Source organism: Megalopta genalis, chromosome 2 (genome assembly GCF_051020955.1).
Source record: "Megalopta genalis isolate 19385.01 chromosome 2, iyMegGena1_principal, whole genome shotgun sequence".
NCBI lineage: Eukaryota > Metazoa > Arthropoda > Insecta > Hymenoptera > Halictidae > Megalopta > Megalopta genalis.
The window spans coordinates 14,165,009-14,190,640 of NC_135014.1; the positions used below are offsets into that span (position 1 = coordinate 14,165,009).

The following is a 25,632-nucleotide window of genomic DNA, read 5'->3' on the forward strand; positions in this document are numbered from 1 at the left end:
TATGTGTAGACCACGTGTTTTTGTTATCACAGACACAAATGTCATACAATATAGGTATATTAAAAGGGATGCCTAATCCATAGATCACATGAAAATATTATAAACTACAAGTATACAAAGAATATATTTAGAAAGTATGTGCACTCAACCTCGATTATCGTTGAATAAAGCACATAACTTTTTGACAAACGCAGGTACATACCGTGTAGCCGTACACTTACTGAATATAGGTTATGAGCGCCAAATTTAACACGCACATCCCATTCTAATACATTCAAACTTTTTCAATACATACATACACGAGAAAATCTCTCTCTCACAACTTAAAATAATATAATCATACTTTTATAATATATTTTATTATATACAAATTGTAATAAATGTTTTAATCGTATTTGTGTATGTGCTTATTTCACGATGAAAATCAAATAATAAATTTAATTGTTAATCCAATTGATGATTAAATACCTAATGTACTTAATCGCAATTATACAACAGAGTTAAATTAAAAACGTGAACTGTAACGATAATTATTACCCAAATATTTCAATTGTGATCATTAATTGCATTAAATATTGTACAATTCTTGTTTTAATATTCTTAGATGAAATGCAAAATAGTTGTCGCATTTGAATATGATGTGTGTATGTATCACTTACCAATCGTTGCAATTTTTCTTTTTGAGGCACAAAGCCTCATCGATCGGCTATTGTCAGATATTTCCAGGCACATCGAGTACCGCAACATTTAAATCGCCTTGTTATAGTTGCGTCACGGAAAGTTAAGTAATTGCCATTTGGTAAACCGGAAGAAATCCGTAAAGCGAACACCCATATCACAGAGGTCACGTGACCGTTGATTTCGATGGATAAATTACTGCAACGAACAGAGTATTTTTAAACTAACGGCATTTATTATTCTCGTTTTGATCAATTAGAATTCGAAAAGACAACGCCACACACGATAAGAGACTCGAATGATTTTCAAATATCACTCAAAAATACGTCGGTGTGCAGGTATGTATTCGCTCTTATCATACTATAAAAAAAATATCTTCAGCATTACCGGTTAGTTGATGGATGATCGGTTCAGAGTCTAAAGTTGTCAGTGACAGCTGCGCTGACAAGTGTACTTGATAATCCGAACGGAAGAGAAACGCAGGAAGTAGAAAAAAGTAGGCAAAATTAATTAACCCTTTGCCTCGGTTGTTTACAAAATATCCGGTTCCTGACAGGCCTTCGGAGCCAACGAGTTCAGGCGAACAGGCGATGCTGCGCGCGCATTAATAACACGCCGCCGATAGGGCCGTGTCATTCTCAAATTTTCCGACTCGTTACCTAAGAAGTTTCACGACAATTTCCATAAACAAATCATTTTTATATTATAAATTGTACACACTTGTTACAAAAACGAATGGATGATATACCAAACTGTAAAGACATTAAAGGATTTACAAAGATATTCTCACCAATTTCCTGTTTTTTAGATGTATATTGGAAAATTTTTATTTCACATAAAAATCCGTTGCTTAACAGTTACAAATGTTAATAGTGCATTGCAAAGGCAATCAAATACGTAAAACTGCAATACTAACTTGTAGATTCATGTTATCATGATTTTAATCTAGTAAAGTTTGCAAAATCTAGATTCATAAAGCCATGTACATAAGCATATCAACACACAAACTTTTGTATGAAGTATCAGTGTAATTTGAGTTTCTTCGGTGAAATCTACTATTCTCTGTTCACATTGTGCGCGGAATTGAAGAATGGAAAATTTGCGATAAGTCCGGTGGGAAGAAGATCGCATTATACGAGGTTGAGAGTATGAGCTGCGGGTCGCGAATGCACAGGCAGTTTCGATATAGAACTCGAGGCGCCCTTACCAGTGTTCTCGTATCGGACCGGTAAGTTGCGACAATTTGGAGGTTTTTAAAAAACCGGGGACTGCTGATACGGTGTTTGACAAGTTCGTGAGGCATCCTGGCAAACTGTTGTCGTCGGACGTGCAGGAGTGCAGAAGCGAACGAACGATTTTTTCATATCTGATGAGCTCCTCCGTCGTACCGCTGGTGGTAAGATGGCTGTGCAGCTGGACGGAGGAGGGAAGGAGGACTTGAAAACACAATTTGTCACGCGGGAAGGAACATACAAGCTAATGACTCTGTCGGAGTATTCGAGGCCAAACAGGGTCGGCTATACGAACAGTCAGGGAAGTGCATCCGTTCGGGTGTCTTTTGTAACTTTACCGGACCCAACGGATCCGACGGGTACGCAAGGTCTCGGCGACCGAATGTGTTTCAACTTTGGCAAAGAGCTCTACGTTTACGTGTACCGCGGTGTCAAGAAGGTAAAACCAGCTTCCACATGGTTTAATACCCTGTGTTAATCTATTTGTGTTTAATCGGGCATGGATTCGTTCAAACATAACCTCGAAAACGCGTATCAAGACTCCATCTTTGCGGACTAATACCACACCTAACACAGAATCCTTTTACTTTATACGTTAACAATTGTAAAATCTCGTTCATCTCGCTTTACCTATGTACGCTTTCCGACAAGCCTAAACACATTTTTTTCGTATCTGCAAAATACGTTAAGGGGTTAGGATACCGTAAAATTTCAAAAAACTCAAATTTTCTTTATAGTTTGAAAGGTAATTGAAACGATTGAAAACAAGATACAAAGAGATCTGAACTTTTAATACAAGCTATTTTGTTAATTATAGACACGAAAATATGTGCTTATATCTCCCAAAAATATTTTCCAACTTGAAAAACATTTTTTAAAATGATATAAGAATATCAAATCTATCATGTCTTTACATTTCCTCATAATTTTCATCGAAAAACAGCCCATTGTTTGACGTTCCACAGTATCTTAATCCTTTAAATATTGATAAATATTAGATTCATTTGGACCTGTATACATAAACAAGTATTGATATAACCAATTCTTTATATACTATAAAAGTATTTGTTTTTTTTTTTGTGAAAATGTTATATAATAACAGGAAGCAAGAATTCACTGATAGAAAAAAGATATATATAATAGAAAGGTAGCATTTACAGCAATATGTACAAATTGCTACTTGTTCTTATGGATTCAAATGGATCTAATACCCTTCTCTTTTGTGCTTTTCCAGCTTTCTTCTTCAAAGTTTTCCTTTTAACAAATATTAGGAAGTTATTTTGAAATTAATTATAATAATTATTACCTTTTATGCTTTATAATTTTTAGATCTTATGAATCTAAATGTTTCAGGCTGTGGATTTGAACAAGCCATTGGATAAAAAGTTGTATAAAGGAACTAATCCAACTTGTCACAATTTTAACCAAACAACAGCAACTGCAGACAGTGCGCCGTTATTAGTTGGTTTCTCAACAGGACAAATTCAGTTGATCGATCCAATAAAAAAGGAGTTGAGTAAATTATACAATGAAGATGTAAGTAATATATTTTATATAAATCAAACACTGAAAGTAGATACGTGGATTAAATTCATTTTCAATACACAAGGAGATTGTAAAGAAATATTGGCACAATCCAAAATTTATGAGACCATTCACATGGAGAACTGATTACAAGCTAGTATGACATACTATCACTGCTACTGTATGACACAATTCCTAGTATATGCAGATGAAAAAACTGCTAGCACTTATCCAATCTCTGTTCAAATTGATGTGTTATCTTTGTTAAACAATGATAATAATAGTCTGTTGGTTCTACTCATAATTGTCACTGATAATATTAGATCAAAAATTTTATACATTTAGAACAAAAATGAGTAAATGAGGTATAAAACAGTAAAAACGTTAGAAAAATTTTACATTATTAAGAGAAAAATAAATTTGTATTTTGTATAAAGATCCACAATATCTACTAATGATTGCGATAGAAATTGTTTGGGAAAATCATTTGACTACTTTATTAATATTAATTGTTAGAAATATATGCTTTCATTACAAATAAAATTATATATATTTTATTCATAAATCTTGAATGTTTCAGAGGTTGATAGACAAAAGCAAAGTAACATGTATAAAATGGGTTCCTGGCTCCAATAACCTCTTCTTAGTATCGCATAGTTCTGGGCAGCTATATTTATATAATGAAGAACTTTTGTGTGGTACAACAGCACCCCACTACCAGTCCTTTAAATCAGGAGATGGCTATGCTATTTACACCTGCAAGACTAAGTCCACGAGGAACCCCTTATACAGATGGGTCATAGGTGCAGAAGGATGCTGCATAAACGAATTTGCCTTCAGTCCATGCGGCTCCAATCTAGCCGTAGTTTCGCAGGACGGGTTCCTACGTGTATTCCAGTATAACACCATGGAATTAGTGGGCTCGGCTAGAAGTTTTTTCGGCGGATTTCTGTGCGTATGTTGGTCACCGGACGGAAGATACGTCGTTATGGGAGGCGAAGACGATCTTGTGACAATTTGGAGTTTTCACGAGAAAAGAGTGGTAGCGAGAGGTCAAGGACACCATAGTTGGGTAAGCGTAGTAGCCTTTGATCCATACACCACGTCTTACGGTGATCACGATCCTGACTTCAGCGGATCAGACGACGAAACGTTACCACACAATAATCATAATCACTTCTGCGAAAAGTCTAATCGTCTGTCCACGACCTCTCAAGGAGTTCATTCTAACAGAAACTCTTGTGGATCAGAGTTGAGAGTGTCAGGTGGCACGTGCTACAGGCTTGGTAGTGTGTCACAGGATACTCAACTGTGTTTATGGGATATTACCGAAGCTGAATTAAGACAAAAACCAATGTGCACGAAGCAGAGACCCTCCGTAGTAGGTTCTAGTATTCTTCCTACGCCGGGAGCAGTCAACAGTGGGAATGGTTCGACGGCAAATCATCATTTGAACAATTCTAAACACAATAATTTGAATAATGTTAATTACAAAGAGAATGTGAGTGGTAACAATGAAAGTAGTAACAATAGCACAAGTACAAACACTGCAGTGTCAACTGTAAATTCGTTGACACAAAGGTTAGCAGGTCTTGGTTTCGGTGAACGTAAAGGTGATAATCATAAAAGGAACTTTAGCCTCACAATGAGAGGTAGTGGTGCGTCTAATAGCACAATAATGCAAAACAGTGGCGGCGATAAAGCTGCCACTAACTTAAATACGAGTAGTAATATGAACAGTGTCAGTGGAAGTTTAGTAGGTGCGAATAAAAAGGTTAGTTCTGTGATGGATGATTCTATGAGGTTGATAGGAACTGCCCTGTGTCCTAGGTTCGATCAGTGCCCAGTATTAGAACCACTGGTGTGCAAGAAGCTGGCGCATGAAAGATTGACTGAGTTAGTGTTTAGGGAAGATTGTTTCGTAACAGCGTGTCAAGATGGATACGTCTACACATGGGCAAGACCTGGTCAAATGGTAGGTCCTCTCACCATCAGCAGCACTCTGCACAGGCCACACCATCATAGCAATCCTTACACCAATATTACTTCCTTGCGATCTAACGATCTATGATGTAACCCATCTTCAACTGTTGTTGCAACTTTATGAAGTAGGGTCTTTTTAGTGACAAATTCCAATTTGTATATAAGTAGAACAAGAAGATACAACCATTATCGTTATCGAACGAAATGAATAAAAGATATGATAATGCTTTGGACAATTTTTCTATTGTTATCGTTGAATTGTGTTAAGTGGTAAATGCTCTTTTCCACACCCAAGTTTATTGAACATGAAGAACATGTGGGGTGTAGTTTTGTTATTTTCCAACTTTGGTATTATAAGAAGTACTGTCCTTGCGGCATTGTGTGTGTTATATATGTATATATACATGTGCTGATTTTGATAGATTTTTATTTGAGGATTACATATATTTCTCATATTTACAAATCGAATCCTAGTTTACATTTTATCCAAAGCAGTGTATATTATGAATGGTGCCATTGGAAAATATTGAAAACCTTTTAGCATTATCTTGTAGTCTGTATTACATATCAATTACAGAAATGTACGGATGGATAGTACTATGAATGCATAAACTTGTAATATTTGGTCAGGTGTCATTAAGGAATTGAATTTTTAATCTTATATACAATTATGAAATTGCCATAGAAACAAGTTCATTTTACAGAAATTTTTAAAGAATTTTCACTTTGATTAAATAGAACATGTGTACACAAGTAGCAAATAGTACGTACAATAAGAAATAGAGATACATATACATTCATAGTACAAGCCTCCATTTATATCTGTGCCTAAAGATCATCTGGTCAAAATATATTCACTATGAATATTGAAGAAGTACATTAGTATAATTATAAATAGAATATATTTATGTTTGGTTTGCATCATTGAGAGTAACATTGTTTGCGCCCCATAAGATTTTGTAACAGGGCAGGCCCCTTAAACCCTTCTTTCTTTCCTGTAAAGTGTTATTAGCTTAGCTTAGCGAATGATAGAAAGTCAATGAATTACTTAGTCAAACTATTGTCCCAGATTATAATAATGTGACATTTAATCCTTTGTTGAAAACAATGAATTGCCTTGTTGTACAATAAAGCAAAACAATTGAATGAAATGTTGCTGCTTGCTTCCTGCTTGAATTTATATAGAGTGCAATGCAGAGTACCCAGGTGAAACTGATAATATACATGTATCCACATAAGGAGTCCTAACTAAATGGAGCATCTTAAATATCTTGCTTATCACTGTTAATAGAAAGAAGTATCGGAGGAAAGCACTAGGTTTGAGGGGTCAAATATTATAGTAAGCAAAAATGTTTCTTAAGGCTACATTTTTCAGTATTTCAAGATCATCATCTTAAATAACACACTACATTTTTGTTATTGTTAGTATCAAGATGAAAACTAAATAAGGACAAGTATAAGTAAAAAATAATTAACTACGAAACAAAATTTCTTTTTTAATTATTAATAACAAACAGTATATTTAATATGTTCGAGTTAGTTGGGATACCCTGTATATGTATATTATAAACACACATGTATATAATTGCTATTAGTTGTCTTATATCACAGTTTGATTGGTTGCAGTGTCCAGCATGATTAATTTCTAAATGATAATTTTTTGAATTGATGAAGTCAAATTCAGTTTCCTGGTGCTTTGCATAAAGCATTTCTATCGTCAAAATATCCCAATGCTCCTTATCTGTTATAGCGATTTAACAAGTTCGAATTTTTGTGATAATTTTCATATAGTGTGCATTGCTTCTTTTATAGTGACAGTTTTATAATTTTATTGGAAGATGCTTGTGCTTGTTTCTTAAGCCGGTGGGGCATTATATTTTTTACTTTGATTGGAAAGATTAATGTTCCATACCATGCTTTGGCTGATGCAAGAGAATCATGGATGAATCTTCCCAGAGTTATCGCATGGTACGTATAATTTATTGTTTTCTTGACTTGTTTACTGCATCATTGGACCAAGTAGTATAGTACATTTATATTTGCTCGACCTGGTAGTATGTGCCTTGCTGAGGCATCTTAGATCACCAATTAGAAGTATCAACAGTACTTCTAATATGCTATTGTTGCACCGTTCTTTAATGCACTTCAATAAAATTCAGAATTGTTTTCAAACTGCTTATAATTACAGAATTTCTCTGTGGACAAACGAAACTATTTTCCATAGTAAATTTCTGTACAACTTTTGATTGCAGCCAGGAGTAGGACAAGTTGGGAACGCTCTTCATGTTGTCAGTCCAGTGGAGGGTGGAGGTACTATAGTATAGCCAGAACCAGATATCAACGCGCGTTCAAAGCAAGAAGAAGAATACGTCCCGTCGTTGCGTGTACTGCAGTCCTCAAAAATGCAGTTTCCATATACCCATTATCGTCACTTATATTATGTATGGCCAAGTGAAAGTTATTCCAGTACTGTTTAAAGATGGATAATCAAAGAATTATCATGTCATAAAGGCATCTGATAGCTTAATGCTTAAAGACACCGTTTTTATTTTCTAAGTCGATTATTCTGGTGCATATAATTTATGCTTGCTTTCCATTATTTTTTTCGTTTATATATGGGAAGCATTTGAATTTCATAGTCTTACACTTATTTCATAAGAAGATTCTGCGAAAGTAATAAATAAATTGTGTATACATGTATATATGTATACATAGGTACATTTGATCTTGTACGTTGTACACTATATCATTCCAATAAGGTCCTGTTAATTAAAAAATCTGAACCAAACGATGTTTACGAACGTTTATGTTATGAATACATAAATGCTTATGTATATGATTAAGAACTTTTATATTATTAAGATTGAATTACATTCGTTTAAAACACTTGATTTCAAATGATATATGCTTTTGCAACATAGATTAACGAGAAATGCAACCATTGTAATCAGTCAGAAGAATGTGTAAATATGAAATATTTTTAGCAGTATTCTGATTTGCATACTCGTTACAACTGGCTAATTATTTTCTCTTAAGTAGTACAGAAGAAAAAAGAGGACTAAAATTCAAGTTAATTCAGTCTTGAAGTTTTATTAGTATTATTTTTTTATGTCGTTAGTTTTAAATGTTTGAAGTATTTAGTAGAAACGTATGTTCAATATTTCTATTGTATACTTTATTTTCTGTTAATATTATTCGGAAACGTAGTCACTTCGTTTAAACTAAATTGCCTTAATACAATCGTAAGTTAATTCCATTTGATGGAATTTTTATTTATTTTATTATATAGTTGTTTGAATGGTTTTCTAAGAAACTTGTTCGCTTTATTGGAAATCTATAATGAGTATACATCGAAAGTGTACGATCAGTTGAGGATTTTGTATAAAATGCTACTTTGTATCTGAGACCTACAAAATATTATTACATATTTTAATAATAAATGATCGACGAACATTTTCAATGAACGATACACGTTATGTAATCCTATTTCTTACAAAGTAATTTTGTACTAGTGCAAAATAGACATTGTAATCTTTTAAATCAATTCATCAAGCCAAAAGTAATGAATGATCTATGCAGTGAACAAAATTGATAAGTGAGATATATGTATCTATGTTACAATTTACATATGCAGACATAGTTCTCAGATACAAAAGTCTATATGTTATGAAGTATGAATGTATAAACAAATGATTACCGAATATTCTAATAATAGACAGTATTTCAAACGGAATATTCCATACGGCGATACTATTTATTAATTTATATAAATATATATGTAATGCAACACGTAAGAACAATTTTATATTGTTGTAATTTTCTGGAAACGACTAGAGGACGATGGCAAATTTTGCACCCTTTTTTATGGGCATTTTTCAGAAATGTTTAGTAAGAAAACACAAATGAATTGAGTTTAAGATGTAAAACAGTAATCGAGCTAGTTGTACGACTTACACAATTAAGAATGAGTTAAGCAAAGTTTCCTAGACAATAATACCTGTCAAGAATGTTTTAATATTGTTAAAAAAAAACCTAATTAATTGAAGTAACATTTCCATTGTGGGAAACTACTAGTCACAGCAATAACATCTTTGATTTCATAGCAAAATTTATTACGGTTATTTTACTATGTGATTAGTTATAAAGGACCTGCGGATTTTTAAGCATTTAAGGAATTTTCTGGCTGATGAAAGAAATTTTTCCTTGTTGTAATTTTTATTAAAATATTTATAAGAATAGATAATTGCATAAAGATCCGCAATCTAATTGTAATAAAGAATAAAGCATTCTTGAATCATCTGTATATGTTAATAAGGTTCTGTTTTTATTTGTTACGAAAGTTCTATTAATCGATGAATTATAAAATTTCATTAAAACACCAAAAGTTATCGCGATTTTGAAGATATTTGAAGAAGGGTTGTACATACATACTGTATCTTTTAGTTACGAACATTTTATTAAACGTATTACTTTACACATTGCGCATTCTGGTTTTTAAAGAATGACCAGTATGTAATAATATTAATCGTTTTATATATGGCAAGTTCCCGGAGGTATGCTGTGATACGTGTGTATGCTGATACTAATTAATTACCTAATTGTAAGCCATGAAAGTGAGAATTATATTAACGTCGTGAGTCGCGTTGTCGTGTGCTAACAATAAGATGAATGTTTTAATAGGAACTTAAACTGAAAATGGCCTGTTAAATACCAAACTGTGTTTGATTGATCGAATTCGAGATTTATGATGTTCCTACATTGTGTGCAGAACGGATACATAATGCACAATAAACGGTGCGTTTTGTTTCACGCCTGGCACTGATCGGAGTTCGTAGAATCGAACGGTGATGCTATTAATTATTTCATTATTCCAGTACATGGTATAATACATATGTGTATATGTATATATACTTTGATCATGCCGGATAAATGCTTTGTTTTTCGTTTTGTAAAGCGAACAAGATTTCTTCGTATTCAAAGCATATGTGTTTAAAATTAAAGCAACAATTAAGAATAATAATTGTAGCTATTCGCTTGATACAGACATACAACGATTCGAGACGATATTTTGATAATTATGTTTTACATTGGCAGATTAATCTGGCTGATTACATTTAAATGAATAAGTGGAAAATTCATTGATCATTTCCTACTCGACGACTTTTTTATGAGAAACTTACACACAGAGCTTTACGACATCGCATCGAATATCTAATTCTCTTCGCATTTCACTTCATTTGTTTGTAAAGGTGTACATTCTTTGTAATTATAAATGAAAAAATTTTAATTGTTAGCGCCCCAGTGTACATTTTTCACCATACAGCTGCCCAAAATTGTCAAATTATTTTAGGGAACGTATCTGCTTAAATACATAGAAGTTTACATACAGACTGTCTCTGTATATGTGTAGTAAAAATTGCGGTAGTATACCCATTTTTTTTTCGCACTGTATACCTAGCTGACTACGATTAATTTCGTTTTTTTTTTTTAATTGCTCGAACAGAATTGTGTTTTGTCATCGGTTCATAATTTAGAAAAAAATTATTAAATTTTAGTAAAAAGTTTATACGTGAAAAATATGAGAAAGTTTCAAGTACTTACGGTGAATAATGATTTGGTGCAAAAAGCAAATTTACAAATTGGTAATAATATTATCCCACAAAACGTTGGTACTGAAGTAAGTACGAATTGACACTACACCTAACCAATATTAAAAGTAGATACTTTAATAAGGAAATAATTGATTGGAAATTATATTTAATTTTAAATTAATTTGAAATTTCCGTTATTTTCGTTTAAAAATATCTTCACGCATGCGCGAATATGCGTTACATATCACGTGATGTTTGTTGTCCATCCCATCACACGAATTACGCTTTAAACGTGAAGCTTACGCCTCGACAGAATTTTACTATTATTTCATTGCGTATATTGTCATTTTTGTACATACAATTAATTACAGCGGAAAAATGGTCAAATTACCAAATATGCAGCAACGATCAATTTGTTACCTAACAATGAATTGACACTAACGCCGGTAATGTAAACTTGATATCTTTTACACATATGAATGAAATGTTACATAGTTTTCTATACATATTATGTATTTTGTTAATATTAGGTTGTATCGTGTTTCATGAGATCTTCTGAAACCTCTCGATGGCAATTACTTAAGCTGGGTACTACTGTTCCAATTAAACCAGGTGACATTTGTTCTTTGGTATCAGATAAATGTTGCTTTAAAATTGTACCTGTACCTTCCACAATGGAAATTAAGGAGGAACATGCTGTGAAACGAAAAGTATGACATTAATGTTTTATTAATAGCGTAATTTAATCTTCACATATTTTGTATTAATAAAACTAGGCTGAAGGAGACATAGATTGTGATATACCTGACAAAATGCTTTGTTCAGAGTCAGGGGAAGGAGATAATTTACGATCTGTTAACAATGTATCAAATGATACATTAACTAATAACAATAATACAATTACAATAAAAGATCAAGAAATTTGTATACCTAAAAAGGATTTATCAAATGGTGTAGTTGCTACAGAACCAATAAGTCCAATTATTGGGACAATTCATGCATCTAGGTTTAATTTGAATTTATATTTATATTCATATAGTATTTAATTATTAACTTTTTAATAAAATAATTAAAATAACTTAAATATTTTATATTGCTTTATAATAGTTCCAGCAATGCAGATGAAATGCATGCATCAAATTCAGCGAGTCCAGACAATATTGTAACAAGAAATACCGAATTGCATGCTTCAGAGCAAGCAAATAAGCAAAATGTGGCTGCTCGTACTACATCAAAAACGCCTAGAAGAGAGAAGTGCATATATGGAGAAAAATGTTATAGGTAATTTTATTTTATTTTCTTATTACAATATGTGCAATATTGACATTATTTTTATGTAGGAGAAATCCACATCACAGAGCTAAATTTACTCATCCCAAGGATCCTGATTACGATATTCCAGATAACAGAAAAGAGTGTCCTTATGGTACAAAGTGTTATCGTAAAAATCCTCAACATAAAGAGGAATATAAACACACAATAAAAAAAGCTACTAACGATAAGAAAAGAAATCATCAAAAGCCATCGCAACCGTTATTGTATGATTTATCTGACATAGAAGATTTATTTGCAGATGATTCTGAGGAAGAATCAGTAGATGAATCAGAGTACGAACCGACTAGCGAAGCGGAATATTCAGACTATGACGAACACTTTGATCAAAATGAAAGTGACTGGGAAGATGACACATTTGATGATTAAACAGATGAATATTTTTGTAATGGATTTGAAACAAATTTAATTATGTATTCAGAGATTTGCATTTAGTACTTACATTAATATTGATAGTTACTTGCTATATTGTCTAATGTACAAAATTGAGAATACGTAAAAGAATGTATTTTGTGAACAATTTGTTATGATATTGAACAATTAAATATATTATGAAATCTGTAAATATATTAATATAATTGTATGTAATACATTTTTAAGATAAGATAATACAGTGAAACCGCCATATCCATGTGAGTTTGGTTCTAACAGCAAACCTTATACACATATGTATGCTATTAGTGCATTGCTATGCATATATGTGTGACTCATCTAGGCCTGAAAGTTGAAATATTTTCAAAAAATTAACGGGCTCGCTCTGCATAATAATGAAAGTCTAAAACTAATTTTATGACAAATCTATTGGGCTGGTAAATAATTATTATATTTATATTATTTTACAATGTACACAACTGACTAATACGCTTGGTATCCCTCATCGTTTTCTTCATAGTTTTTAGTTGCTACATCTATAAGAATGTGCTTTGGTATTTCAGAACCCCTAACTTTAATGGTATAACAAACATTCTCTATTTTGCACAGACTTTGCTTTAGAGTAGATAGTTTCCTGTTCATTTCTTTACAATTCAGTATTTTACAGCTCAGAAAACCTGTGTACATATTTCTGACAAAGTTGCACATTTGGTAACAACTAGCAGTGTCTTGCGTTAAGTTGTTAATACATCTGCGCATAAGTTCTCCAGTTAGATCTGCAATGCCCAAGATGTATTCGTGTGGAGTGACCAAAGTATTTATTGTCTGTACTTCGGGTCTGTCTGTAATTGTATAAGTAATCATTTTTTCCAATTCTGTCCAGTCTTCTAAATTATTACTATTTAAATAATGGTAGAAGGTAAATGCTTCTATGTATTCTTCTAAACTACCACGATAAGCTCTCAAGTATTGATAGCCATCTTCGTTCTCCAATTCCAGAGCGATGCATTTAAAATTATTCTGTGCAACATTTTGCAGTCTTATTTTGGCCTCATTTAATACACTCTCCTGTTTGCTTTTTTTGTCTATGCTGTGTAGAAGATAGATAATTCTTTTACTCTCTATTGTGATATCTCTACCAATTTTCAAGATCCTCTCATATCGATCGTGTTTGTCGTCTAACTCTGCTGCATAGACGCGAAATTGTTGCACAACCAAACTGTTCTCGTCTAGATTCTTCAACACTTCTTTTCCTTTATCGCCGATGTTAATCTTCTTATTGCCTTGGTGTGTTTTTCTGCCTCCTTAGTTTCAACCATAAAACGAGAAAGTGAAAGTTTTAATGTTTTCATTGCATCCTTTTTAAACTAACGAAATTCGACAACGATTATTTACTATCGTTCTTGTTTATTTTGATAAGCAGATGCTTAGCACGTCGTCGCATATATTTAACGTGTTCATTGTCTTATAAATAAAGAAACAATCGCAACATATATTTAAAATACTTTCAAGTTTTATTGATATACCTTTTGAATGTGACATTGCAGTTACTATGTTCACTACTAAAATGAATATAATTATGAACAATTATAAATCTGCCCGGTCTAGATTGACATCTGCAAAAATGAATACATGATCAACAATAGTCAACAATGCCGCTAGAGCTAGAGTACCATCAACACCCTCTGATCTATCAAGATGTAACTCGTAATATGATAAAACAAATTCATTAGATTTCCATTTTATCAACCTATGGTCTCTTAAAACAATTTCAAAAAGCAATTAATTATGTTTTACAGCGCTATTTCATCTGTTGTTTATATGATATCAATGCAGTAAATGATAGATGCTTGGCTTATTTTTTAATACCCAAATTTTGTCAACTAATATTTTTCGACGATCTTCTATTGTGTATATGCGGGAGATTTAGTTCGGGTATTTATCACTACGTGGTGATAGTGTTTCGATGCTTTGTTGGCGGGCATTTTCTGAGGAATTAAATAACTTGTGAACCAATAGCACAAATTTAATATTTTTATTCACAAATTAAAAATAATATTTCAATTCATTAGAATTTTGAAGATCTTGGAGGTTTAAATTAACGCAGAAGCATTGCATTTTATTTAATTATTTATTCTTCTACGTGAGTAACCCATTAATGCACAAGGAATTAATAAATTTGACTATGGTAAATGCCTCTCGATAGATAGAAAAGATATCATTAAAACTGTTACTGCAGACTAGATACTGCCTGCGATTTCATAATAACATAGTAGAAATCTCCGTGCAAGTTGAAATTTTAAATAAAAATGAAAAACTTCAATTACAAATCAACGAAAAATTCTTTATTTCTGGGTTTATATTCTACATGTAATACAATTTATTTATCAAAGTATACACATTCGTCAGACAATCAAACAGCATAAAAGTCTTTATATAATTAAAAAAATATGTCATATATTTATCATGTAAATAAAATGAGAGTCATCATCTTGACTATTAATTGTTTCTATAATTTGTGCACTTCACAGATGTATATAAAAGACAATATAAATATTGTTGAATAGGTTAGATAAAATTCGTTAGTTAATACAAAAACTGTACAAAGAATATTTCATAATTTCACTATATATAAAATACAATAATCAATCAGCTCTTACTGGAACTCTTGTATGCACAGTAGCGCTACTTTGGTAAATGTATACTTGTGCTAAAATTGCAATATCAATTATAACTTGAAGAATACCACATACTTCAAATTGAATTGGAGCTTCTTTTATAATAAAATAACCAGTTTTAAATGCATCACCTAGAGTCCACATAGTAACCATCATTATACTGAAATCAAAATAAAATTAATTATAGACATAACTATTTGCTTAATTGTCTGTTCTTTTAAAGATTTACTATGCTTTACCTCATGCCACTAGTTGACTTATTTACAAAATTACGAATAAATTGGGGTATTCCTAGCATAGCTTCCGTTAATACTGCAAGTAATCCCATAGTTTCAACAAATATTGGTATATTTCCTAATAGATATGTCAGAACTCCTACCAGCGCAGCAAATAACAGCATAAATTCCAAATATGATTGAAAATCTGTCCATTTCCAAAAAAAATTTGCATCTAAATCTATTTAAATTGAATTTGAATATAGTTCATAAATACTATAATAATGACGGATAATATTTTATTGATCTCACAATCCAAAACTTACCAGCAATTACGTGTTCCCTGGTTTTTATTATTTGATTTCTATTTTGTACACTAACACATAATTTAATCATAATTAACATAGTAATGATCATAAATATACTTTGCAGTAAAAGTGGCACTTCATAATGTTTTCCAAACCTGTGAAAAATATATAGATTGTTACCTGTTTCAAATTGCATTGTTATCGTTCGTTATATCATACAATGATTATTTGATTCTGTATTTGGTAAAAAAAAGTACAAACCAAAAAAAAATGCGTAGGGTATTGGCTATGAGTAGTGCGAGGCATACGTAAAGGGAAAACCCTTCTGCATTTTCCTTTTTTTTAATTTCTCTATATTGTGGTACATATGGAATAATACCACCAAATATAATTGCTCCAGAAGCAAGCCAATGAGCTATGTCTTTAATGGTCAACTCGTCATAAACATTATTCATTTTAGTGGAATGTTTCTTTTACCTACATAACATTTCACTATCTACAACTTATCACATGTGACGAATTTAGGTTATACTACCAACATTTTTGACCGTCATATCAGCAACGAATCAGTTAGATTAAACAAACCCAGCCTGATTATTCGGATTCTGCTAAACCCCATCGTAAAGCGTTACTTTACAAAAAAATGATTCACTCTTTTAACGTCATCTCTTAATTCAACCTTCATTCTTGTTAACAATGCGCAACAATTAACATACTGCGGCAATAGCATACATATACATATATATGTATACATGTACCTTCGATATCGAAATCATAATGCACATACAAAATATGTATAATATATACACATTATCCAAATAAAATCTCTTGGAATGTTCAATGACCGACTAAATAAACGAACTTTCATATACAATTATGAATATTCAGCTTTTAAAATAAATGTATTTAAATTTATACTCCTTGATGAATGATAAGATAAATTTTTATCAATTATTATTCATTCATTAATCGAAGGTAAACAAAATCAATAAACGAAGCCTTATTCGTATGATCATTTATTCACATGCATCAATGAAATTAAATGTGTAGTGAGTATAGTAATTATACAGGAATAAAAGTTTTTCAGTAAAACTTTTTACTACACGCGTTGAATAAACTGAAATTGAATCAAGTTACTTAGCAACTGAAAGTACAAACAATTTTCAGCAAGTGCACATATTCACTGTAAAGCATAGTTATCAAATACATATGTAGTAATACGTAAAACAAACTCTTTCACTGAACCGTGATCAAAATTTTAAGTGGCTTCAGTATTCCTCGGTTTTTCGTGGATCTAATATGTAAAGTAACACGCGAAATGACTAAATGGAATAGAAGCGAGACCAATCTGAAAAGTAGTGGTATGAATGTAATACAATGTAGAAGAAATAATGCATAAAATATCTGGTAACCTGAAAACGTATAATACAATGTACACAATTTTTAATCTTAGCGTACAACCAAAATGGGCAAAGTTATTTCACGCAATTGACAACGTACAACTCAATGAGTGCGCACTTGCGACGCGTTTTATTAGCAAAATGTGTCATCGACTCGAGGAACAAAAACTTTACAAGCAGAAGAAAACCATTTTGTAAGCAAGTTGAATGCAAGCCGCGATTTACGAAGAGAATAATCACGGATGAACTGATCGATCGATTAGCATACGACACTTTGCATCATCCAGCGGTAAACAAATCATATAATAATCGCAGATATGTTTCTCAGATACGTGCGAACCTCGTATTACATATGTATATAATGTATAGCATTTTCAACGAATTTTCAAGTAATCTCAAGTCTACCGTAATTTTCTTTGTTATTGAAGAAGACGAAGACGTAGTCTTGAGATGACTTCCCTGAGAAACCCAGAAAAGCCTTTTCAGGTTTCTTTGCGTTTTCGATTTCTACTGTAATGTGTAATGAGTGTATTTCGATTGATAAACAGGATGTTGTGCAAATGCATTATAACTCAAGATACTTGTGCCACGACGAGGACCAAAGGTATTTCTCCGATTGTTATAATTACGATACAGTTGTCCAGGTTAATTCACTGCATAATCATATATTTTGTTTAAGATCGTCAGCATTCAAATCGAACAAGTTTGAGACGATTAAAGGCAACGATAAATGTATAGATGAACGAACGACGCGGGCTATTTTGAAGGATCAAAATGGGTCGCAATGCAAGTAAGAAAGAAGTGTATATTTTTTTCTTAGCGTTATATTAATTTAAGAACACATTAAATTATAGATATACCGATGATTCGATATTTTACGAAAGATTTTCCGATATTCAAATGACAAAAAATAATCGTGTTCCGACAAGGACTAATTCAAGGAAATGTAATGAGGATTGCGGTGCACCGGCTCTCGTACCCTGCGATTCAACCGCAAACCAGCAAAATTCCGGAGAGGAGGATGCGAAATATGTGAATTTCGTGTACGAAATTACACGTGAAATATTGCATACGCATTGTTATACCGATGATCAACTGCGCGAGGTATTTAAGAGGCACATAGAGAGGAACAAAGGACTTTTAAACATGGTCAGACTCCTACAGTAATTTTTGTTATTCAGATCAGAGTCAAACAATATTTAATTTGATTAAAAAATTAGATTAAGCACATTAATTTAATGCTCTCTAATCCTACAGAATAAAATGATGTATGAAATCTATCAACTGAAAATCGCATTAAATGTCGCAGACGCTTGGGATGATAATGACTTTATTCAACCTCGACCACCGACGCCGCCTAAAGTTCTAGACGATAATAAAGTCATGGGAAAGTTAATGTCGTTCCAGCAAGGCAGAAGTGATGAAACGCGTGAATCGACAGTCAGCAATAAGTCAGTACTATTGGTAGATGCAAATCCAGAATTAGTGCTAACCGAAAGAGATGTAATTATGTCGTTGATGGAAGCCGATATCCATCCGGATGATGCTCAGAAAATTTACAGAAGGCTATTTACTAAAAGCAAAGATGTAAACCCCGCATGCACGAATTTTGTATGTTCGATAAATAGTTTATGGCTGAATCGCTTGTCTGATCAGCATAATCGCTTACTATTTTAACAAAATGTATCATTTAGGTATGCCCAAAGACGGATGAAACGTGCGATTGCGATCCAGCTAGCGTGAACAATTGGTTTGATCCTAATTTGATGAAAGTAAGCGAACAAGAAAAAGGTTCAACAACGCAAGATCTCATAACACAAGAAGACAAAGACGTACAAGTTTCAAGTATTAGTTTCACGAGACAAAATTATAGAGAAAATTGAAGATTCTAAAAAAGTGCCAGAAAAATATTGTTTTTATTTGTTATAGTTCCTTCCCAATAGAAATAAGTTTTGCTATTGTTTTTACATCATCAGTTCTTCATCATGTTTGTACACGGTAGTTCAAGAAAGACAAAATATTTCGATGAAAAATACACATCTTAGGTACACATATATAATTACAATATATACGCGGTTCGTTTAAACAATGTATATATACTATGTATATATTAAACGTATATATCACAACTATAAACGTACGTTCACAGATTTTTACAATACACTTGCCTCGGACATTGCATAGACGTTGTTGCGTTTGTGTATACGTTGTCATTACACAAAAGTATAAATAGGACATAAAACTAAAGTACATGTCTTTGATAGTACCTCCATCTCTTATCACTAAATAGTTCCAAATGGGCTAATGCACTTTGTACTCAAATTGTACTCTTTTCACTTATAACAAATTATTATATGTATATGCTTACATGAAGAACAAAAAGGTTTTTACAAAAGATTATCAAGTACTGAAGGAAAAACAAAACAAGCACTGCTCGTTCCTATAAAAATGCAGTTATAGTTTCACATAAGTAATAAAAAAACTGAAAAGCTGCAGTAAATTTTCTCAGCAGTAAAGTATAATAAAAAAAAAAATATCGTGTAAAAATAGACATTGTCTCTTCGTTTATATGTAATATCACCAATCATTTGTTTCTTTGCAGTCCATACTTTTACTTTGTTCTATGTAGTACCAAAACAAACAGACACTTTTCAAGAAAATTGTCTGTAGTGTTTTCATAACGTGTATAATAAATTATATATTATTATAGTTAACTATAATAAACAATTTTGAATCGCAAGGTGTCGTTTCAAAATTCCGTGAAACGAAACCAGTTTTGTAACAGAAATTTAATTCCTATAGTCTATTTTTCGGAAGAAGAGGTACATCGATGGTCAAAATAGTTGTCCACACCTTACTCCAATTATGGACATGCATGGATAACTATTATGAACATCTGCGTAGGTCAAATTTCTTCCTCCGATAAGCAGGCTATAATAGCTATAATATTCTATGAAAAATAAAAAAATAGATAGTTTTGTTTCCTCATTAGCTGCCATCTGATGCATTCGAAGAAGAGTCCTGAAGTTCGGGCACACCAGTACCTCTATTCAAAATATTCAAGAGATCTGTTATATGAGTTATAATAAAATCTGGTTGTGGATCTTCTTCTAACAACCGTGAATTGTCCGAAATTGGAATCCAAATTGTACTTCCGAAACCTGCCTTTATTCCACCTGTGTAAAAATAATAAATTATTACACATTAGAGAGTTAAGTCGGGTAAATAATGTTTTAAATATGAAATACCTAGAATATCAGTTTCTAATTTATCACCGACCATGATGCACTTCTCTGGTTTAACATTTAAAAATCGGCAAGCTTTCGTAAATATAGGTCTTTCTGGCTTTTCATACGGTAAATCTCCAGACACCAAAATAACATGAAAATACTGTTCTAATGATAATTTATGTATCTTCTCCCATTGTGCATTTGAAGGGCCATTAGTTATCAGACCTAGGAGGTACTTTATCCTCAACTGTCTCAGCATTAAAATTGTATCCGAGGATAGTGCTAAATAATAATACCGTAGATACAACCATCTTTCATAAACTCTGGTTGCTAAGTAAGAATATTTCTCGCCGAGTGCTTTACTCCACAAACTTATGCGCCAAGCATCCAGTGTATAAATCATATTGTCAGGGCACTTTCTAAACAGTTTCAAATATAACGTTGTAATCTTGATAGATGCATCTTCAGGTATGCCATACTCTTCTGTTAGTTCCTCAGCCAACTGTAGATAAATTTAGAATAGTCCCTGTTAGAAGTTTGTTTAGCTCAGAAGGTATTTCAAGCGATATTACAAGAAAATGATAAACAAAATACAAAGTACATACTAATTATGAGCATAATAAGTAAGAAAAGTATTGAATATGGACTAGAATGACTTAACCAAAGGTTGAGGAAAGAAGGATACAAATGATCAGTTTGGAGATTAGGTCACTTAATTCAGTTTTGGATGATTACCTAGAAAATGCATTGATTCATTGAAATACTCGAGCCGATTAGTGGACACTCGAAGTGGCACCCGCGGACGTTGCTGTAATCACAACAAAATCAGTTGTGCCAACAACAAACTTGTAGTACTGCAATTAAACTTATTGATGCAGCTGCTACGCCATAACATTGATGTAACATTAAGAATTATTTTGGCACGCTCTAATTATTTTGTTTACTGCAATTACTTAACTACGTCATTGCTGGAGGGATAATAACTTGAAAGAGAGAAAATATTTTATAAAACAAATCTATTTAATAAGAAGGTTATTTGTTATTTTACAAAATCACTGATTATACATAAACATTTCTTTCATTTTAGTATATATACATTTTGAAACTACATCAATTATAAATACATATTTAGCTTGTAAAAAATTTTAGTAGCCTATAATTTTATGTTTTAATACGAAATGTAAAAATACGTTGAATCGAAATGTATTTTCAATATTGAACCATTAAAAGCAATTCGATTCATATAGGTATTCATTAACTCCATTGCTTGCCAGGAAACTATTTCTAGATATGATTGCCACCTAAATTTACATTTGAGTCATGACTGAGTACAGTTTCACAAAATTGTAGGCAGAAGATGATATTACTAAGAGACTAGTGTATATAATTTTGTGAATCAGAATCATTGAGAAACGGACCTATAAATAACCCTGCATTCTAAAGAATATTAGACAATGTATAAAGCTCATAACAAAAATTGATATCTTCAATTAAAACACGAATTGTACTTCTGTCTTCGCAGTATTTTAATCCCCAAAAAGATGTTTTCCAAGCTCCATCATACGATGATTTCGACAAACAGTCAAAGCTCCGCATTTCTTCAGAACAGAAGCAACGCTTTGATCTGCTTTCACTAAATGACATAAAAGATCTTCAAAAGCAGATTTCACGTTCGGCTGAAGACTTCCTGTTTTTACTTTCTTAAGAGTTTCAATGATTTCTTCAGCCCAACCTGACTCTAAAGTAAACTGCGAGAGCCAAGGAACTACTTGTAAAACTCCAGCCATCGTTTGCATTCCGAGAAACCATAGTTCCATCAGTTCCATCCACCGTTCTTTATACATTATAGAAACAACAAGTTCAGTTGGATCGTTGCTCTCATCAATTATATAAGCATCCCAGAGAAACCGTATAGTTGCTTGAATATATCGACATATAGAGAAATCGTTTTGCTTAACACATTTTGCCTGTTGCTTTAACAACAGCAATCCCAAAACTGCTAAGTGGCCATGTAGAACTAAATTCTCTGGAATCTGTTTAAGCTCTGGAAGATTATTAAACATAAATTTTAACACAGAAACAAATGTTGGTGATTCTTCTACTAGTTTCGGTTCTAATACAGTGATGTTCATCAAAACATTGCAGGTAGAAACCATAGCTGATCTCGAATCTTTCATTGCTTCCGATGCATAAAGCTCTAGATCTTCTCCTTTCTCTGCTTCTTTCAATGCCTTTAATCTTTCTGCTTTTGGTACTGGTGGTTTTTTATAATGAACGATCGTCCAGTGATAAGATAAACATTCGAACAGAATTTCTTCTTGTTTATGACGAAGTAAAATTTTCCTAGCATCTTCTTCGACAGTCAAGTAACATAAAGCTGGCAATAGCAGTCTCAATAAATCAATTTCGCTTATAGGGTCGTGTGGAACTGATTCTTCCGACGATGTTCCTTCATCATTTTTGGATTTAGCATTCGTTTTAGCTTTCTCTGCTAGCTTTCTATTGCGGTAACCATAAAATGTATCATTAGCCACCGTTAAAACATAAGGCAGAATAGCGTAAATCTGGGGACGCATTGCTTTGGTTTCTTGAGCTAGCCAAGCAGCCAAAACTCTTACCACAGCACAGATAAATGCTCGTTCTTTAATATCTGTCAAATCTTTCATTTTTGAGACAGCATTGAGCAAACCTATAATCGCAGCAAATGCTCCTTTCAGTGCTGTATACAATGACTGCTTCTCTTTCTCCTCCAAATCCAATTGATCTGTAATAATGTAGGCAAGCGAAATCTCAAGAATAACAAAGCAAGATGTGATTAAATCAACATTTGCCATGACAGTTTTAAGTTGTTTTCCTTCTAGTTGCATTCTAACTTCAATAGATGCTAGTTGAATCAAGAGTAAGAAAAATACTTTTGGTTTCTCTTTATCCGACAATGTCCATTCGGCTCCCAGTATATCCATCATCACAGAAGCAAGTTTCAATGCTGGATCACGTTGATTTTTACCAATTTTAGATCCGAGGATATCTGACAGAGCCTTGTGAATACTGGATGGCCAAGATTCCTCTTTAGCTGTCTCAATAATAACATCTTTCCTACAATTCATTAATAAAGCTTGTAAAATTGTACATAATTCAAATTTTCTTTCAGTGTGATCCGTTTCAAAGTCGAATGCAATTTTATTGATAATGGCATGAAAAGGTGCATTATCTGTTGCATCCCAAGCTTCTGGGCCAAATCTTCCAACCAATATAACCAGGATGTTCAATGCTTGATCTGTCTGGAAACTTTTTTCAGAGTAAATATCACACATCTTCGATATCGCTTTGTGTTCAAGTAGAGTTTTCTGTCCTGGAGGATATTGTGCAATGCTTTGCAAGCATGTATATGCCTCGCTGACAATAATCAACATGTCATCTGCTGCATCCTCGTCGACTTGGGAAACAATTTCAAGCAATGCAGGCACGTGAGCAATCATATCTGGGTGACTTGCTAGCTCTGGTTCGCCACAAAATGCAGAAAGTATGGACAATGCTACAGACTTATACACTTGTGGGGGACAGTCCACAGGAACCGTTTGAGTGGATAATAATTTCTTTAAAAACTTGGATCCAATTGCTTCAAATAATATCTTTTTAACTGCAGCTGTACAATCCTTGCTGTCCACCAATTTTGTAACCATAAAAAGAGCTGCGAACTTCTCCGAATCATTTTCAACAGTCTTTAATATGGCTACACACTTCTTCACACTTTCTGGGATACTCATTTTGGCGATTTATTTGTTACAACCAACGCAATTATTAAATACCTCCGTTTTATGTTGCCCTGTGCAACAACAATACCTCCAAGAAAGCCTCTCAACTCGACAGATAATAATTTATGGACGAGTTCAACAAGGTTTCACTGAAGATAGCATCTTTCACATGGCACAGCCAAAAGCCAACTGGCAGTACTCCCAGAACGAACCCCCTGCAACTAGCCTTGCCCTTTGACACACTCACTTAGTAGGATAAAAATAAAGTTCTACCACCACGAACGTTATTCCACAAACGTGGGTACATTACCAACCAATGGATTATTGCCAGTGCAGTGTAAGGTTAACGTTGTTTTTCAATATCATATAGCACAAATGGATAACGTACACGTTGCTCGTTATTTATACCCTTGTATTCTTTTTCAATTAAGGGAAGTCGAATCTAAAAGAAGTCTATCGAAAATTGTAATGGTTAAATTCTGTGGTAAATGATTTCATGATTTTTTTAGAATAGGATACGAGCATAACCTTCTTTTTAAAGTAGCACAATGCACGCGAGATTTTCGAGAGAGCAGATGCACACAGTACGCTCAAGTTGGTATCTCAGGATCGTGAAAACTTTCAGTAACGTGCTCGCACGCTTTTTCTACGTTATGTCGAGCGTCTGGATAGTACCAGTGGGATCTCGGTCGAAAATAACCGTCCGAGAGAAAGCTCTATATCAGGGAGTCGGCTCGTGTTACACAGAGGCTTCTATTTTCGTGCGATCTTCATATCCGAACGGAAGTGAAAGAGAGTAGGTGCGAACATAATCGTCAGAAAGTTTCTTCAAAATGTACATACGTAGAGGAAAACAATAAGCAAAATATAAACGAAGCGAATGAATGATTAATTAGACACGCAAATTCAACGCAGATATTTCGCTGTGTCCTGAGTCAATATTACATACTGATCGCTCTTAACTTATGTACGACGTTATTTCAAATCTGTTAAACATACCTTTCGGCACGTTTGATTGTCGCCATTCCTAGTCTTGATGAGCGTGTTGTCCAAATCGAAAAACACAGCGTTTATAGATAGATTTGACGAGCAAAGGTGCTTCTTATGGAAAGTCGCCATTGTCATCGGAAAGGTGAATTGTATGCTGTTGTTAGTCCAATGATGCTTCGACGAGGAATCGCGCATAAAAACATGTGATGATGTTCATCGAACAACTCCCCATCCAAGAACACTTTGGGGAGGGATATATTAGAATTATTTCGATAGTCGGCCGTCGCAACGGACTGTATATTCGTCTCGTCTCGACCTAATACCCTTCGTTCCTGACCTTTTTC

General features: G+C 33.1%; 7 protein-coding genes and 1 long non-coding RNA gene across 17 annotated transcripts in view; 3 read left to right on the forward strand and 5 right to left on the reverse strand.

Annotated features, from left to right (window-relative positions):
- LOC117219331 (uncharacterized) overlaps window positions 1-1,282 on the reverse strand; it is a 68,430-nt gene extending 67,148 nt beyond the window's left edge. The window contains exons 1-2 of the long non-coding RNA XR_004489991.2: window positions 1,066-1,282; window positions 660-876 (exon numbers count right to left, since the gene is read on the reverse strand). This is a non-coding gene — a long non-coding RNA (uncharacterized LOC117219331). The remainder of the gene's footprint in view (window positions 1-659; window positions 877-1,065) is intronic.
- On the forward strand, window positions 871-10,710 carry LOC117219326 (WD repeat-containing protein 20). Of its 5 annotated transcripts, XM_033468398.2 has the most exons (5): window positions 1,377-2,349; window positions 3,264-3,446; window positions 4,015-5,409; window positions 7,315-7,385; window positions 7,670-10,710. In XM_033468398.2, exons 1-5 carry the CDS (start codon window positions 2,080-2,082, stop codon window positions 7,677-7,679), a joined length of 1,929 nt encoding a protein of 642 aa, XP_033324289.1. In that variant the 5' UTR covers window positions 1,377-2,079; the 3' UTR covers window positions 7,680-10,710. The 5 variants fall into 5 exon arrangements, with proteins under 5 accessions (XP_076374687.1, XP_033324289.1, XP_033324290.1 ...); XM_076518572.1 differs by lacking the exons at window positions 7,315-7,385; window positions 7,670-10,710 and adding an exon at window positions 871-1,016 and having other exon boundaries at window positions 1,768-2,349; window positions 4,015-6,568; XM_033468399.2 differs by lacking the exon at window positions 7,315-7,385.
- Window positions 10,711-10,936: 226 nt separating this feature from the next.
- LOC117219255 (uncharacterized) lies at window positions 10,937-12,967 on the forward strand. The gene is made up of 6 exons (XM_033468242.2): window positions 10,937-11,094; window positions 11,380-11,454; window positions 11,539-11,718; window positions 11,785-12,014; window positions 12,116-12,289; window positions 12,349-12,967. The coding sequence occupies exons 1-6, from the start codon at window positions 10,996-10,998 to the stop codon at window positions 12,707-12,709; spliced, it is 1,119 nt and encodes a 372-aa protein (XP_033324133.2). The 5' UTR covers window positions 10,937-10,995; the 3' UTR covers window positions 12,710-12,967.
- A 174-nt stretch (window positions 12,968-13,141) lies between these two features.
- On the reverse strand, window positions 13,142-14,623 carry Trax (Translin associated factor X). Of its 3 annotated transcripts, none has more exons than XM_076518576.1 (3): window positions 14,582-14,623; window positions 14,239-14,328; window positions 13,142-14,016 (listed from the first exon to the last, which is right to left on the reverse strand). In XM_076518576.1, exons 2-3 carry the CDS (start codon window positions 14,252-14,254, stop codon window positions 13,196-13,198), a joined length of 837 nt encoding a protein of 278 aa, XP_076374691.1. In that variant the 5' UTR covers window positions 14,255-14,328; window positions 14,582-14,623; the 3' UTR covers window positions 13,142-13,195. The 3 variants fall into 3 exon arrangements, with proteins under 3 accessions (XP_076374691.1, XP_033324130.1, XP_076374690.1); XM_033468239.2 differs by lacking the exon at window positions 14,582-14,623 and adding an exon at window positions 14,386-14,575; XM_076518575.1 differs by lacking the exon at window positions 14,582-14,623 and having other exon boundaries at window positions 14,239-14,575.
- Window positions 14,624-15,035: 412 nt separating this feature from the next.
- Window positions 15,036-16,994, reverse strand: LOC117219208 (solute carrier family 66 member 2). Of its 2 annotated transcripts, none has more exons than XM_033468159.2 (4): window positions 16,175-16,994; window positions 15,932-16,068; window positions 15,630-15,813; window positions 15,036-15,550 (listed from the first exon to the last, which is right to left on the reverse strand). In XM_033468159.2, exons 1-4 carry the CDS (start codon window positions 16,366-16,368, stop codon window positions 15,358-15,360), a joined length of 708 nt encoding a protein of 235 aa, XP_033324050.1. In that variant the 5' UTR covers window positions 16,369-16,994; the 3' UTR covers window positions 15,036-15,357. The 2 variants fall into 2 exon arrangements, with proteins under 2 accessions (XP_033324050.1, XP_033324049.1); XM_033468158.2 differs by having other exon boundaries at window positions 15,630-15,846.
- Window positions 16,995-17,079: 85 nt separating this feature from the next.
- LOC117219204 (uncharacterized) lies at window positions 17,080-19,221 on the forward strand. Of its 3 annotated transcripts, none has more exons than XM_033468152.2 (7): window positions 17,080-17,274; window positions 17,367-17,602; window positions 17,862-17,917; window positions 17,993-18,103; window positions 18,168-18,462; window positions 18,571-18,924; window positions 19,008-19,221. In XM_033468152.2, the coding sequence occupies exons 1-7, from the start codon at window positions 17,232-17,234 to the stop codon at window positions 19,194-19,196; spliced, it is 1,284 nt and encodes a 427-aa protein (XP_033324043.1). In that variant the 5' UTR covers window positions 17,080-17,231; the 3' UTR covers window positions 19,197-19,221. The 3 variants fall into 3 exon arrangements, with proteins under 3 accessions (XP_033324043.1, XP_076374689.1, XP_033324045.1); XM_076518574.1 differs by having other exon boundaries at window positions 18,243-18,462; XM_033468154.2 differs by having other exon boundaries at window positions 17,121-17,282.
- LOC117219206 (N-acylneuraminate-9-phosphatase) lies at window positions 19,211-25,520 on the reverse strand. The gene is given in 4 exon segments (XM_033468157.2): window positions 19,211-20,489; window positions 20,562-21,045; window positions 25,298-25,463; window positions 25,465-25,520. Coding segments are annotated over 4 exon segments (894 nt in total). The 3' UTR covers window positions 19,211-20,301.
- On the reverse strand, window positions 21,543-25,249 carry Neurochondrin (neurochondrin). The gene is made up of 2 exons (XM_033468151.2): window positions 24,827-25,249; window positions 21,543-24,751 (listed from the first exon to the last, which is right to left on the reverse strand). Exon 2 carries the CDS (start codon window positions 24,308-24,310, stop codon window positions 22,070-22,072), a length of 2,241 nt encoding a protein of 746 aa, XP_033324042.1. The 5' UTR covers window positions 24,311-24,751; window positions 24,827-25,249; the 3' UTR covers window positions 21,543-22,069.
- Window positions 25,521-25,632: the final 112 nt, after the last annotated feature.

What these genes read in the sequence shown, in the direction of transcription:
- LOC117219204 (XM_033468152.2), top strand. Translation starts at nt 17,232, where the DNA reads ATGACTAAATGGAATAGAAGCGAGACCAATCTGAAAAGTAGTG. An exon ending in ACACTTTGCATCATCCAGCG is followed by an intron (nt 17,603 to 17,861) that starts GTAAACAAATCA and finishes ATTGATAAACAG; the next exon opens with GATGTTGTGCAAATGCATTA. An exon ending in ACAAAGGACTTTTAAACATG is followed by an intron (nt 18,463 to 18,570) that starts GTCAGACTCCTA and finishes CTAATCCTACAG; the next exon opens with AATAAAATGATGTATGAAAT.
- LOC117219208 (XM_033468158.2), bottom strand. Translation starts at nt 16,368, where the DNA reads ATGAATAATGTTTATGACGAGTTGACCATTAAAGACATAGCTCATTGG. An exon ending in ACCCTACGCATTTTTTTTTG is followed by an intron (nt 16,069 to 16,174) that starts GTTTGTACTTTT and finishes TATTTTTCACAG; the next exon opens with GTTTGGAAAACATTATGAAG. An exon ending in AAGTCAACTAGTGGCATGAG is followed by an intron (nt 15,551 to 15,629) that starts GTAAAGCATAGT and finishes TTTTGATTTCAG; the next exon opens with TATAATGATGGTTACTATGT.
- LOC117219326 (XM_076518572.1), top strand. Translation starts at nt 2,080, where the DNA reads ATGGCTGTGCAGCTGGACGGAGGAGGGAAGGAGGACTTGAAAACACAA. An exon ending in TGTACCGCGGTGTCAAGAAG is followed by an intron (nt 2,350 to 3,263) that starts GTAAAACCAGCT and finishes TAAATGTTTCAG; the next exon opens with GCTGTGGATTTGAACAAGCC. An exon ending in GTAAATTATACAATGAAGAT is followed by an intron (nt 3,447 to 4,014) that starts GTAAGTAATATA and finishes TGAATGTTTCAG; the next exon opens with AGGTTGATAGACAAAAGCAA.
- Neurochondrin (XM_033468151.2), bottom strand. Translation starts at nt 24,310, where the DNA reads ATGAGTATCCCAGAAAGTGTGAAGAAGTGTGTAGCCATATTAAAGACT.
- LOC117219255 (XM_033468242.2), top strand. Translation starts at nt 10,996, where the DNA reads ATGAGAAAGTTTCAAGTACTTACGGTGAATAATGATTTGGTGCAAAAA. An exon ending in ATGAATTGACACTAACGCCG is followed by an intron (nt 11,455 to 11,538) that starts GTAATGTAAACT and finishes TGTTAATATTAG; the next exon opens with GTTGTATCGTGTTTCATGAG. An exon ending in AACATGCTGTGAAACGAAAA is followed by an intron (nt 11,719 to 11,784) that starts GTATGACATTAA and finishes TAATAAAACTAG; the next exon opens with GCTGAAGGAGACATAGATTG.